The following is a 15,846-nucleotide window of genomic DNA, read 5'->3' as shown; positions in this document are numbered from 1 at the left end:
AAGGTCCCTCTGGGCCGGGGCACAGGTGACACTAAAGGAGTGGCAGAGGGACGGCTGTGCTGCGCACTCCGCAGCCCTGTCAGGTGGTTTCCAGCACGAACCAGATAGCACATCATCATTGATTTTTCCACGGAAGGGCACACGGAAATGTACTTACATTAGACAAGAAAATAAGCAGCTGCTACGTCGCTGGAAATGAAAAAAAATATCAGTGTCAAGGAAGAAGAATCTGTTGATTTAAATCGTTTCTGTGTCTCATCCCTAAAGCTTCTCCTCTGCAATAGTAAAATTATTATAAAGTTAACCAAGTAATGCAGTGGGGTGGGTAAACCTCCTTCTGAAGGTGCTGCACAAGCAGGATGCAGCGCAGTCAGTGGAACTGCTCAGACAAGACATGCCACAGAGGGCCTGAGGATGCTCCATCCCTTTTGTCTTCTCAAAAAGCAAATATTTAGCAACAGTTCATTTTGTATTTGCTGAGCTGAACTTACTGACAATGCAGAAATCTGATTTTTTTGGGTTGTTCTTCACTAACATACTGTTTGAGCTGAGCTCTGATCTGAGCTTTAGTCTGTTTCAGTAACAGATTCAAGGTTTGTGGATGAACTTTTACCTGTGTAATTTAGCAAAAGACTTACGGGAACGCAAGCACTGCCATGCTCAACACTTCAACAGATTTAGTGCATTTACCTGCTGCTGAACTGGTTCATGACAGTGGATCTACGTGCCTGGAATCACTTGTTGCAGAGGTGACATCTTCCATATGTAAATTTACGCGATGTATCTATGTGGTTCATCACTAACAAAAAAATTTACAGGTATTCATTTGCAAGTGGTCACTAATATGAACATGCAAGATCCAGGGCAAAGTTCAATTCAGAGTTTTCTTTATTAAAATACCTTTTCACATTCCTTATACTAATGCATTTGTATGGACACTCGTGGGATGCTAGAACGAACATTTGCCAACAGAAGTTTGCTATCAAGTCAGCCATCTATGAAAAGTTTTTGATACAAAAAACATTTGCATAGGGAACAATAAATTAGAGATATTAGCCAGTAACTGGAGCTTGAAAATTTAAACATTTGGAATGAGGATATAAAACCTTTTTGTATTTCTTGCTGGTTTTGCGCCTTTGATGCAATGCTTAAAGCAGTAACTATATATGTATATACAAATCCCTGTCCTCTCTTACACTGTTTTCTAATTAAAATGAGAACCTTCTTACAAATGGCCCAGATCTTGTAGTGATTTAATCTGCTGTAAGTAAAGGAGAGCAATTGCAGTGTCAAAGACCAGCTGGTTAAGGGGTTGGGGACAGTCCTTTTTCTGTTTTGTTTTGTGTTCTTTTTTGAAACTAATGCAACTGAGATAAACACGGGCTGCAAAGATCAGATCCAGGTGCAAACTGGATCCATGTTAGTGGCTTATCATAATAAAGAGAAAAAGGATAAGTATGGAGTTCCATACTGGACAAACTGGACACAAGTACGGCTTCAGATCTCTCCTAAAATAAAAGGATTAAGGATTATACACAACGGGATCTTCAGGAACAAACTCACTGACCTGGGTGTAGTATATCCACCCACTCAAAACTTACATTTTGCATCATCCAAAATAACTGTGATGGGCAATCATCCCTTGAAGAACCCTCACACCAAACTAACCAACAAGCATCAGAACTTTTAAAGGGGAAAAGCAATTTAGCAAAGAATAAAGAATATTTATGCCTCTAATGATAGAAGCACTTGGGAAAGTACTGAATCTCTGAACAGTTATTCAAGTTTTTAGAGAGCCCAGAGCTCGCTCTTCTGTTAGGCCCTTGTTGCAGTGTCGCATCCAAGTGAACTATAAATTAGCTGGCTCCGAGACTGGTAGCAGTCCAGCTGCTGCAGCACAGGGAGTTCAGCACAAGCTAGAAGATCATGTCAAAAAGTACATACATGGCTGGCCAAGCTGTGCTGAGCCCTGTTCTGCCACAGGAGTGTTGTTACTGATAACCAAGTTAGCTAGTTTAAAGCAAGCTTAGATATTTCTACAGCCTACTAGCATACAGTAGTTACTGCACTGTAGAAATGTACTTCCTCAGCTGTAGCTTCCCCTTTTATTTCCTCAGAGCATGATGAATTGGAGGCTAGAAAGGCAAAATTGCATTAGCAGGAGAAAGTAAAGAAGGGAGCCTAGGTCAGTGGTTTCTAGAGCCACTTTCCTATGAGAATTTTTATTTGTAATTTTTTCCATTAAATGCTTTAGGAACATGTCTGTCGTTCCCCCTGAGGAAATAAACTTTGAAAAGAAGAGCCTGGCAAACTCATAAGTGCTGCAGAGCTTTTGAAACATTTGCAACATCTTCCATCTTGGCTTGTTTTCTTCTCCCAGCTGATGTTTGAGACGACTGTTCTAAGTAGCATCAGGATGCCCTGGTATTCTCTGTTGGCAACAAGACCAGAAAGAGAAAAAAAAAAAACAATATGAATACAAGTGTCCCCCTGCCCTCTCCTGTCCTTTTTGATCAATACAAAAACTTTAAATATAGTAACATATTCTTTAGAGCACTGTACAATGAGCTAGAAAATATTCACACTTCCCTGGGGAGATATTAGTATTATCTTCATCAGATAAAAAAGGAAATAAGACAGTGTGAGATTTAGGTTAACAATTACGGGCTAGACTGTAATACTGTTAATAACCAACATCTGCAACTGGGCGCTTACTGATAAAAGTTGGATTCTTATGGGAACTGGCACACAACAAATCTGACAGTCAAATCTCTTATTTACTACTAGATGCCCAGTTGCCACAATTAGGCTCCCATCTTCAGTCCCACAAGAATTAAAACCTTTTCCTAAGAAGCACTTGGGTATCTCAAAAGTGAGCAATGCAGTGTTCAACTTTTAGGCAGCACGTTTCTACAAGCGTCTGCTCCTTTGAACAGGTTATCTATCCAGTACACAGCAGGGACCTGGAAACCTGGCACTGAGAACCACAAAAGGCAGCGTGCAGATAGAGACGTCCTCTATGCCAGCCAGTGGGAAAGTGCAAAGAGAGATCCCACACTTCATTGTCTTTACGTTATATGACAGAAATAATTCTGTCCACTGAGGATTCACAACTGTCAAGTCTTTCCTGACATCAGTTGCCAAAGCAAGTCTTCCTCCAACAAATATCTGCTAAGAGTACATGGTGGCCTCTAACCTAATAGTTTAGTCTTGTCAGCATTGAGGCGCCTAATTCCTTTCGTGGACTTACCCCCAAAGGATTTGCCCCATGAGTCAGAGGCAGGAATTCCTGGTTTATAAATCAGTGTTTATTTCAGAGTATCACCTTGTTCTTCATATCCTGACCGCCTGAAATCCCCCCCAATTTTAAATGGACACATCCTTCATCTTCATTTCCTGTCTGAAACCATTGTGCCATGTTACTGTGCACAGTTAAACACATGCCAGGTCCCCCTTCGGAGCAATGTGAAGCAATTCCTTTACCACCAAGAATTTACAAAATACTTTTGGGATCACTTGAGTAAGATGAGAAAGTAGCTGAAAAAAACACCAAAAATGTCTCTGAATAGATGTAAATTGCACAGGTTTCTGTCTCAGAGGGTACCTTCTGAGGTTGAACAAATAGGCAGCTAACAGTACGCTATGTCCTGACCGGGGCTGCCAGTCCTCACGCACCCCTAGGACAGAATCAAACAAACAAACAAACACACACATCTAAGAGGTAATAGGGGAGGAGGAGACATGAAGTCAGAATGTACCGCTGAGGTAAATTTGACACAATACCAATTAGTATTTGGCGAAGTGGCTATCTCATTGTTAAGATATTTCCTTCAATATGTTTTCAGAAACTGGGACCATTAAATAACTTAGAAAGATTGCCAGCTCTGATTTCAGGAAGGAAACCTCCTCCCATTTCCTCTCTAAGTAATTCATTTCTTTTGCAAATAGTTCCTATGGATGGCATTTAAGATACAAATTTCTGAAACAGAGGAAAAAGAGGGAAGCAACCCCCAACCCAAAACTTTGGGTTAATTTCTAAGTGACCTAAAAGTCAAAGACATTCAGGTTCAAGGTACTCCGGACTGTAAATCAGTCAGAGCCTGTACTGCAATGGGGCCTTTACACAATTCAAATAATTCAAACTTTAACTCATTGTTTTTCTAACGCACCACCTTTCTTGACATAATACAAACACTTGCAATGCCTCTGTGTAACACAACACTTATTGTCAGTAAACAATGTTTACTAAAGCCCTGAGCTCAATTTTGTAACCGTCTCTCTGCAAAGATGAAGCAAAGTTCCTAGATTTCCAGGCTGGATTATATTTATTCTGACAGAAACTACGTAGGGGCAAATGCACAAGAACAGGGTTAGCACTCATTAAAAAGATTTGCTTCATCTTTCTTTTCCACAGTGCAGTCCCTCTGTTTTCCCTGTAACTTCTGGAAGATCACTGCAGAACTGAGTGAGCTAACAGAGTTTATCTGAGAAGTGGAACCCCCATGGTTATTGGAATTTAGCGAGTGAAAAGGACAGCAGGATCTGATGTCGAGTCTCCACCATCATTACTGAAACAAAAAGGTTGCGTGTCCTCCTGTCTCTGCAAACATAGCTCTTAGCAAAACACTGCTCTCGCTGCTGTAGTGTCCTTTGTCCCATACTTCTGGACTAGCTATTACTTCCTAAACAGACTCAAATTCTACAAGTCTTCTGACAGGTCACTATAGCTAAGTAATCCATCTGGCATTTCATGGGATTAAACTGACCAGCCTCGGCCTGAAGGCCTCCTTTCACTCACAAATTAAGGGAGTAGCAGATCAAAAGCAGCCTCACCTCTGAGCTAAATACTTCATTTGGCTACAAAGAAGGAGAACAGCTGGGGAGGAAGTTTAAGGCACTTGATCACTTTATAAGGAGCATTTTCCTTTTCATGAGTAGGATCAACATCTCCTCATCTGGCCCAAACCTCTGAGGTACAGCACAGTTAAGCATTGTGTCAAAATGAGCTACAGAAAACAAATAGTTGCAAGAAAACAATGATAGCAAGTACCTTAGTAGCTCCCTGCCTCTTCTGTACTCATCCATGTTCCCTGAAAAATGCTGAGGGGCAAATAGGGGGAGAATAGAAAATCTATAAAGAAATTTACCTGTCCAGTCCAACTTTAGGCCACTTATCTTGAGAGTTCAAAAGAGGGACAGTGCTGCTCTTTGTCACAGGCTTTATTGGAATAGAAGTGGGAATTTAAGAAGCAGAAGACGGGGATCTGGTTTTGTGCTTTAAAGCACTAATTATTCCAAAAAGGAAACGTTACTACGTGTCTAAGGAGGGGACAATGTCACAGATGTGAACTGAGTGACACTACTTCTAGGAAAACTCAAGGAAGATGTGTTAAGTGTTATAAAGCTGACTTGTCTTTGGGGTGTTTCTGAAAATGGGATTACTTTTACAGAGTAACCAGTTTTATTACTCTCCTACCGTTATCAGGAATTTGTACAGACAACACAAGGAAAACACTGCCCTCCCCTCAGCTGACACTTTCCTCCCTTGAATCTAACATTACTTCATAGATTGTCTGGTTTGGCAAGTTTTAATAGCCCAATTAATTATGATGAAAGTGATTTACGTGGGGTAGTCAGTGTATTTTCACCAAAGCAACCTCATTATACTTCCATGGAGAGATTTTTCACTCAATTTTGGCCACAGGAAAATAAAATGAAAAAAATCTTAATAAAACCTTAGCCTTTCATCCAATATCCATTATAAATGATGTAGGGTGTGGAAAAAAAAAAAAAAAGACAAAAACTCCTCCCTGAGCTTACACCAGATGTCTGTCACAGCCACTCTTGGCCATTTTTCCTTTTGTGTTGGACAGGGACAAACTTTCTTCTGCGTGACTCTCCAAGGAATGCCTGGTATAACCCAGAGGAGGGTTCAGCTCCATTTATTTTTAGAAAAACAAACCTTTAAACTAAGAGAGACAATGATACTATAAACCCTACTGGCCTGTTAATATATGTCTGTTTATTGTAACGCAATCTGTGACCTTCAGTGCACTGCCAGTGCCTGTAAATAATACAATGGGCTGCTTTTTTGTCCCATGGGGAAGTGAGTGCTGATGGAGCCTTTCAGAACTCAAATGGATGCCATACGCTGACGTAGACTGTGCTATTGTGATTCTTATTTATGAGTCTCTCTTTTTAAGTACAAGCTCCAAACTCACGAAGTGGATGGCAGAAAAAACACCCTGTCTCCCTGGTCTGAGGTTGGATTAGATCGCTTATCTAACATTCATAAAAGTACTCCTGACATGTATGTTCCCTGCCTCTTAGATCTCCTGAGAGCAGAGTAACAGCTCATTCAGGACATTTATTCTTTAAAAAAATAAATAAATCCATATTTCTTCACTGGTTTCTTAGCCCTATAAAGCTGTTCACCACCTACAGAACCTTCACGAAACTCCCAGTTGTTTAGCTGAGATCTTGTATGTATGGATGGTACTATTCTCACCTCCTGGTTAGAGCAGCATAACTGTGACAAGGTCTCAGTTTTCACCACCAGCCCTTAGAGTCATCCCACTTGCTATACCACTGGATGAAAATGAACCCAGAAGGAAACAGTCACAGACAGTGAATAGAAGTGACTTCTGCCGAGTTTGGGTGGTCAGCCATTCCTCCTTAGCTTAACTCTTCATTTGACATCTTCGGCAGTACCTCACCATTCTGTGAGGTACAATCACAGAATGTATGTGTGTGCATGTGAGCAGGCACACCCTGAGGAGATTCACTGGCACTAAACACTCTACAGATGGAACCTGAACAACAGCTCTGTCCCCAGTGATACATTAACCAGCTTAACAGGTTTTCATATGCAAATCTTCAGTGTCTCAGGGCCATCGGGAACCTGAAGCAAGCAGCAACCATTCTGTCAGCATGAATATTTGTGGCACATATCCAAAACTGTGCAGGTGTTCAACGCAAACTCTTGGAAGATCATTATTTGTCATCTACTTCCTGTACCAGCACTACCAAACACCAGTCAGTTCCATGGACTTTTAAAACTGACCATTCAATAAACATACTGAAAGCCTGACTAGGAAGAATATACACAGAAGGATTTCCCAGTAGCTGTCCAGTAAGGGTCCTGAATAACAAATAAACAATTCAAAATTAGCAACACTTGAACACTATCTCACTAGATGCACAATAATCTCAATCCAATGTCACTATATTTAACTGCTTACATAAAATGTGTACTTACAGAATGCCTGTTTTCCATAGAATCTGCAAAATAAAATACAATACATAAATTATGAAATGGCACATTGCAGATTGATCACTTCTGTGTTCCATAAAATATACTCTTATGTTTAATATAACTTTTTTGTTCACCTTGCAATGATGTAAAACTGCTACCTACAACTAAGGCTCAAGCTCCGGTCCTAAGAAGTATCCAAGCACTAGCTTAATTCACAGACATGGGTGGGACCACGTTTCAAAGACCACACTGAACAGTACACGTTTGACAGCTTTCCTGATTATCGTTTAGAGCAGAAGTCTCTACTGAGAGCACAGGCTGTTACTGGACAAAAAGGAGTCTTCCTTTTAGAGGCAAGTTCTCATAAGCATTATACTTCCTCTTCCAGTTCCTTGCCAGGAAAATAATGTACTGCAGAAATCCGGTATAGGATACAATTTTCAGAGCCAAATAAGATCCTGCAAAGACACCTGAAATTTTTTTAATAAAAAGATGCTTGTTCCCAATGAAAGCCTGAGAGCCAGGGGGCTCTTTCCATTTAGGATCAAAGAACTTTAAGATTAGATCTTAGGCTTCTTCTTTAAAAAGTAGATGTAGCTATTCAGAAGTTTAATGCAATACCTTAAAATACTAACACATAAATATTTCTTTGCCTTCTGAAAGTAAGACAATTTAGAGACATGAGGGAAGTAACTCCTCTTTTAGAAGAGGACTTCAAGTCTTGTTAAAAGTGCTCTTTCCTATGATCTGTTAAAATATTTCACACATGACAAAAGTAAGTGCTGAATCTTGAAGGGTATTTTCTTGGAAAGTATATCAAATTCAGTGAAAGAGGTTGTGTCAAGGAAATTAATCTAATGCTCAAAGCAGAGGGTTTGGACTAGGACTCTGGGTTAATCTTGCCAGTATTTTTTCTATAAACATGGGATAGTCTCTGAATTTTTTTTCTAAGTATGTATTTTTAAAATAACAACACCAGTCCTCCCATAGGCAGAACACATGTAAATTTTGAAAAGTTTTCTGAAATCATTAAATGAAGGATATTATGAAAAGTACTACTACCATAAATAAAAGTCTTTTCGCAACTCCCTTGCTAGCCAGCAGAAATAACGAGGAAATTGAACACAGGTGAATCTAACTTTGCACATAACAATGCTAAAGTATCTTTTTCTCTCTCCTTTATGATAACATCCATGTATATTTGTGGTGCAGTTAAGCTCCTAAGTTTCTACTATTCACATTTTTATTTACATTAGGATAGTGATTGTGCTTCACTGAAAGCAGCACCACAATCACAGTATGCAATCAGGCTGCAATTTCTGAAACACGGAGACTCTACTTGAATGTCACTAGCACTGCCAGTTTTCTCCAAGACAGTTCTACCCAGAACTTTTAGCCTAGGAAAAGGATTGAAAACTGAAGTGACTACAGCACCTTATACCAGTGCATAAACTGAATTTCAGTATAAAATTTATCTCAGTGTTTGGCAAGATTGATCCCTGTATGTTTAGCCAGTTTGATAAGAAACAAAACAAAAAAGTACATGGGAAACAAGTAAAAGCTTTTTGTGTCCTGAAGGCGACAGCGAAGCGAAGTGAACAAAAACACTGCTGACCCCACACTACATCAAAGATAGACTTTAAGTGGACAAAACTATATGTAAGGTTTATGAAGTGAGGTATTAACGAGCTGTAGCTTAGTCCTCTATCACAATGTATTGTGCTTACAGGAAGGAGGAAATGAGGAATTTTGTATAAATTCCAAACTTCAAACAATGGGATGCTTGCTACCCCAAAGCTACTAGGTCACAATAGCAGCTATCCCACCTCCTTGTTATCTCTCACCCTGATTGAAAACAGCATGGCTTTCTAGCTACGTCTCATATCTCTAGTGGGAGAATATCATCATCTGTGTCCTTTGAAAGTGTTGCTGGAAGGCTATATGGTGTCTAAAAGGTACCAATCAGGCAAGCCAGCATGTAGCCTCTAAAGAGAGCACAACGCTATGGTGCTTTTGCTGATTCTTTGCTACATCAATCTTTTCACAACCTTTTTAGTTCATTCCTGTTAAAAATACGAAGTGTTTTTTACTTGAAATGCACTGATTTTACTGTGATGAAAGAGAACAGAGGTATTTTCGAATGACACCTATCTTTCCCTTAAGAACAAAAACAGGGAAATGAGATATGCTGGATTCTAGCCATATACAGGAAAATTGGTCAAGCTTCCATAGCAGGGCAAACAAGAAGCTGCATATTTTGTGAAAGAAATCAGAGCTGAAAGTCTGGTGCTGGTGATTTCTAAAAGATTCCCAAGTCTAAAAAAGGTGCTTTTATGGATTTCTGATGGATTTAAGCTCTGCTATTGCTTTTAGTTGATGGGGCTTTAAGTTAAAAGAATACATCTTTACAAAGGAATACATTAATGGCAGGAACTTAAGGCATTGTCGCACCCACCTGCTCTGCCCTATCTCGTTGCTAGAGGTTATGGAGAAGATAATATATTCCTAAACAGTTGCAATTCACAATCCATCTCAAACCCATCTCCTGGTGAAAGCTAAGATGCCGAACTGCAGACAGATACTACATTCTGGCAAGCCTTTTAACGGAGCAGTAGCTTCTAACAGAGAATCTTGGCAGGCAGTTTGGGAATAGATCTTACACAGTGGCATGCAAGCAATTCAGCTTCGCATTTTAGGTTCAAGCAAGGTCAGAAGCTCCCTGCATGCTTGTGTCTCACTAAAACCATCTGGGTTTGCCCAATTTTTGGCTGAAGCTATTGTAAACATTTGTCTCTGGAACCAATGTCTCACAGATCCAGGCTTTGGTCTAGAACATGTCTTGAAACCTGAAGATCCAAATAGTTTATATTTTGGAGAAGGGAAAGGTTATTTGCATTATTTTGGACTGCATGCAACTAGCATGTGCTCATAAGGCCAAGTTTTGAATAACATCATGAATCCTCAGACCTTGTGAGTTTTCTCCATCCTGGAAAAGGCATTCAGTGGGAAATTCTGGCTAAGTACAGAGGTGTTAAGCCTGAGGCTTAGTAGCAGGAAAGTATTTGAGCAGATTTCCTGATTGCTAGAACTGATTTCTAGTAGTTTGTTCCAAACCACTGAATGCAATGGGGATTTCTCATGCCTCTTTCCACTGGGATATATTTATTTTTCCACAGTATATTGTTGGTTGCAACAGGATTCTTAGAATTTCCTGTCTCGCCACTGCGGTTGCTTCCAAGTGACCAATTCATTTTTCGAGACTTAGCCGCATAAAGGCCGGCTCTGCATTTTGTTCACTAGATTTCCACTTTCCTGATAAGAAATTAAGAATAGTTATCTTGCAATAAACCCTAATAAGTTCAGTTCAGCACACACCAAGATCAGTGCAAAGCCTTCACTGGCTTATGTGAGCTTTGGATCTGGTGTAGAGCAAAGGCAGAGTTCACTGAAGGAACAAAAATATACTAATACACTGTCTTCCTGAAAAAGTGCCCTGAAAAAAATGTAAGGAAATCTGTGAACTGGCGTTGGCTCTAGTCTTCTCAGCGATATGAACAGAACCATGCTACCCCAAGAACTGGGATCAATGTTGAGGGAAGGGGTGGAACTGAGATAAAGAACCAGTATGGAGCTGCCTGGACTTCCTGCCTCTACTGCGTCTTGGAAGGATGAAAGGTGTGATGGAAGTAAATCATCCATCTAAAAGAGCCTCCACCCTCCCAACTGAACTTAGTGTCTGACACATCCTGACCTCAGGAAGAACATCAGCTGCCAGCCTGGCCTGTTGGGACTCCAGCACAGGCAAAGTAGGCAGCAGGGCCACAGTCATTTTACCATTCTTGGCAGTATGTTCATTTAGACAATTGCTGTTTTGATTAAGTCTCAGACTGTCTCAGTTCTTTCTGAACAAAAAGCAACAACCCTGGGACTGGGCTGGATATTCCCGACTCCAGAAATACTCTGACCTTTTCATAGAGAAACCAGAGAAAGCAGTATTTTAAGGAAATTAGTTTATCCTTTAGACAAAGGTGTTATTGACCTGACTGGTACTAATTGTGACAATTCCCCGAACTGCCATTTGGATGTAAGGTTTGATTTCAAGCTGAGGCTTGAAGCTTTCAGTATTTCATGTAAAATACTAAAGTAACAGCCTATTGGTCTAGAAAAGGCTTTAAACCAATAGCTGGGTGAACTTCCTGAACACCAGATCTCCTTCTCTGAGTTAAAGTAACCATTCAATAACAATGCAAGGACAACTTCATCTCCTTGCATTGCTTCCAGAGATAATGCCAGTGATCAGCATCCTCCTTAAATCTCTCATGATATCAGAGGAAATCTAGAGTCCAACAGAAGAGACTGACATTCTCTATCTTCAGTACTATTATTTGACTTTCAGTCAAAATACACCTGACTAGACTTGAATTTCGCAAGTGACCTGCTTTTCCTACTATTAATGGGTTAACTGTAGTTTAACACGTGCAGGTCTTCTGGGATTTGAAATGTGCATTCGACTGTTTCTGTCTGTCTTTAATATAACACGTCTTTAGGCCTGGTACTCGGAATAAGGGAAGCAGCACAGCAGGCAGGATGGGAAGTCTTGCCATAGCGTGATGGAGACACTAAAATGATAGTAACAGGAGATAACATAGACAATTCCAGGAAAATAAAAAGAAAAGGAATAATGGCAGATGTTCAGCACACCGGCAAAGGCCTGAGCTTTGGGAAAGGTCAGAGCATTATCTGCAGTACGGATTCATGATTTGGGATAAGGACAAGCAATAGCTATAGAACTCAAAATTCAAGAGAAGTTGGTAATTGACGTGGCATCTGTCTTACTGGGGACTGCAGTGAGACCCATCAGAAAAACGAAGAGGAAAAATATTTTAGCTCAGTCACAAAGAATTGCATCAGACATAACAACTACTGACAGCTCTTCAGCTTCCTCTCTAGTGGACAAAATTTCTGGAATGCACAGACAACTCCTTGAAAAGACAAAATTGTTTATGAAGCACTCAATTAATTCCAAACCACAATAGTTACCTACAAGCAAATAATAATAAAATGTTATGTAGGTCTTAGGTGTTAAATCTGTCAAACTGTATAGCTGAAACCAGTTCCCAAATTAATGTAATCTCGCCAGAGGACACATCTGTCTGAAACATTAACTTCCTGAACTGGATTGTACTCTTGGGAACACGCTCAAAAATCTCAGAATATTCAAATGTAGTGAAGATCATAATGGTAAACTAACTTCTGCACCCACTAGTAATGTCCAGCATCTTTCACATTTGGCCTTTAATGTATTTGTATTAATAGATTTTAAAGTACTTAAGAAGATAGATCTGTTTCCTAGGGATCCTCCACTGCATTAATCTTTGCCACCTTGCAATCACACAGCCTATCAAAAATCGCAGTAGATGTTAAATTTAAATAGACTGCAATGTAGCTATCCAAAGCAACTGCATAGCTATGTGATGCACTGCTTATCTGTTTGAAACACTTTTCCTGTGTATCAGTCAGGAAAAATAGACGTGATTAAAACAATAAACTGTTACTATGTTTCCAAGAATAACTGAAACTGTAGAATGTTATGCATAAAAAAGCAGGTGGACTGCAAGATTAGGGGCGTTTGCATATCATCTAGCTAATTCAGCTCAGTCTTTCAATCATATCGCATTTTATTACGGTTCCCGCTTTATGGCAAGTACAGTCTTTTAAGTGCTTTGAATTATAGCTCTGCTGTACCAACCTTGAGTTTACACCACAACTCACAGAACATCCTTTGAGTATATAACACTTTTTGTTATGTCAAAAATAGGAATGATGGAAACTGCAATAATCAGCTTCGCATCTTGGCAGAAGGCAAGCAAGGGGTTATACAATCAGCTTCTGCAGAGTGTTACAGGTCCAATTCACACTCCCTGGAAGACGTTTCAGAACATTAGTGGCCTTTGGGTCCAGCCCTGAAATGAGCTGGTTTTTGTCATGATGGTCCAGGTGATCCTACATGAAGTGCCTAGCCCAGCTCTGTAGTGTAAAAGATATTCTGCTTTTCGCTGCAAGGCTGTGAAAAATAGGTATGACATATAGGGTCAGCACCAAGCCAGGTTTCAGGATTCTGAAATTCTGTTTCCAGTGTTGTCACTCTCTAAACACATTGCCTTAAACACATGACCTAATCTATCTGTTTATTCAGCTGTAAATTGGAGATAAAAATTGCCTTATAAGTCCTCACAAGGGAAAATTAAGTAATGTTTTCTAAAGTACTTGGAGACTCTCATGTGAAAGATTCCCTAGAAACAGAATACTGTGTCAGAGCAGGTGGGAAATCCCTAGTAAAAACGAAAAATAGCAAATTAAGACACAACGATCAAAAATTTAAAATGGCACACAACAAACCCAGTTGGTAACATGGATGCGGACAAAACCTGAACAGTTTACAACCCTAACACTTACAAATCTAGACTTTCTAACACAAAGAGAGGAAAGGAAATCCTTTCTGATTTAGTCTTTGACAAACTATGAAGAAACACTTTTAACCTACTGTCTCTGAACTCATTACTGGCAGAACATTTATAGACAGTAATTGCCAGTAAACTGCTAATGCCCGCACACAAAAGTCTGTGTTACAGGAGGTGGAAGGGTAAAGTGGCTGGCACATACAATCCGAGACAATTTTTAATGGTACTTAAACCAAACAACCTACCCTACTGAAGTGATCATATTGCTTTAAAGGTTTTTAGAGTTTGTTGTTGGAGGTTTTCTAGATATTTGCTGGGGTTATATCCAAAACCAGTGTAATAATTCAGAACACATGGCAAACATGCTCAACTACAAGGAAAAGTGTTGTTGATGAGCAGTTTGAGATGGCACAACAGAGCATCCTAAACCCTAACAGGGCCTGTTCAGCTCCGGATTCAGACCCAGATGTATGGCCAAACTACTTAGCAGATATAGTGCAAATGCACTGATGAAGTAGATGTTACAAATATTAATCTCAGTGCATTTATGAGAAACCATAAAGGTGTTATACAATTTATCAACACCTGTGATTTCATATCTGCTGTTCAGTATATTCCTATGAGACTTGGACCTCTCTTTATGGCATTTGTCTTCTAAACTATTCAGTCACAAATTTATCCCTAATCTCTACACAAATGCTTCCTTTATGTGTTTAATTTTTCACTAGCTTACTTACCATTATTAGCTTTTCTGATTTCACTATAAACTGTTTCAGTCCCCTTCTGTACAGGAGCTGGAAAATGTATTGGCACAGAATCAATTTCTTTTCTTTTTTTTTTTTTTTTTTTTTGTTTGCCTTATGAAAAGCTCCTTAAACAAACAGAACACACTGTTTTACTTTCAGAGGAAGTAGTTACATAAGCAGCAATAAGCCTGTGGAGTCTGTACAAAAAAGCAGCTACACCCCCTCCCCCAAACCCAGACTATAAGGTTCTGAGAGTGAGATGTCTCTCGCTCTGTATAAAAATGATAATGAAAATAGGGTTCCCTTTCTAAATTTGACTTTAACATTCTAATCATCTTCTCAACTTATATTGATACTGCTTTAATTTTACAGAAACATCTACCATTAGAGAACAGTTTCTCTGGATCACTTTGAAGAGCTTCCTCATTTTTTTCTAAGGATTTAGGGATCCTAGACCTGAGGAGATCTAACATTTGGAAGACTAACTACACCCCTTTCAGCAACTAGCTTGATTAAATCTTGCGGGCACAAAAATAATCTAATTTTCTGTTCTTTGTGAAATGTCTCAGAATAATATTTGCAGATTTCACACTGCACAGCTTCTCTTTAGGTGCTATTCAGGAAAGGTCTCCTCTCAGCTCCTCAGCGTGATGGACTCTTCCATTAGTGCACTGAGATCAGGTGGACGTAGCAGGCGTGAAGGTTAAGAAGGCTTGTGGAAAGATAGAAAGTAAGGACAAAAAGCAGACAGAGAAGATTTGTGCCTCCAACGACACAGCTGGGGTACATTAGTCTTAAACACATACTTTTCAGACACTTAAGTTTACAAATAAGCCCCTGTAAACCTCTGCTCTTGTACGGGATGGAAAGCAAAAGGCTCTTCCTTATTTTCCTGACATCTGTGAAAACCTATCCACAGAGTTTTGATACCAAACTACAGATGCTTATCCCTATAGGGAAGAGCCTTGTCTAAAGGCCTGAAAATAGCAAGAACTCAGTTTCTCTATGGTCAGGGTAAATACAGCTATGGCTAGTAGGAGATTAGAACAATTTCCTTGATTTCTTGCATGCTTGTAGATTAAGAATCCCTGGGCAGCCATAGTAAAGCAAAGCGCTCCAGAACTCCATGCATTTAAAACCACTTCCTTCTTTTGGTGTAAAGGCCTACGCAGGCAGGGTGTAGGAGCTTGCGGTTCAAACATCTCAAGTGTTTTAGAAATATTAATTCATTTCAGTTAAACTGAGTCTCTTAGGAAACCTCAGAGTTCTATCAACATCACCTCCAATTTCTGTGGATCTTCAATAAACCAAGAAGTTAGATTTTTCTAGTCAAAAAAGAAAAAAAGAAAATGGTTGTTCCCTCTCTGCAAGAAACTGGAAAGAA

General features: G+C 39.7%; 1 protein-coding gene across 1 annotated transcript in view; it reads right to left on the bottom strand.

Annotated features, from left to right (window-relative positions):
- Positions 1-1,875: 1,875 nt before the first annotated feature.
- The window catches only part of PECAM1 (platelet/endothelial cell adhesion molecule 1), a 29,384-nt gene continuing 15,413 nt past the window's right edge, over positions 1,876-15,846 (bottom strand). Inside the window, exons 14-16 of the mRNA XM_010073023.1 lie at positions 14,454-14,510; positions 7,259-7,281; positions 1,876-2,431 (exon numbers count right to left, since the gene is read on the bottom strand). Coding sequence (XP_010071325.1) covers positions 2,402-2,431; positions 7,259-7,281; positions 14,454-14,510 — 110 coding nt within the window. The 3' untranslated portion in view covers positions 1,876-2,401. The remainder of the gene's footprint in view (positions 2,432-7,258; positions 7,282-14,453; positions 14,511-15,846) is intronic.

Source organism: Pterocles gutturalis, unplaced genomic scaffold (genome assembly GCF_000699245.1).
Source record: "Pterocles gutturalis isolate BGI_N339 unplaced genomic scaffold, ASM69924v1 scaffold51192, whole genome shotgun sequence".
Taxonomy (NCBI): domain Eukaryota; kingdom Metazoa; phylum Chordata; class Aves; order Pterocliformes; family Pteroclidae; genus Pterocles; species Pterocles gutturalis.
The sequence above is the reverse complement of the archived record's forward strand: the minus strand, read 5'-3'. Positions and strand labels throughout refer to the sequence as shown.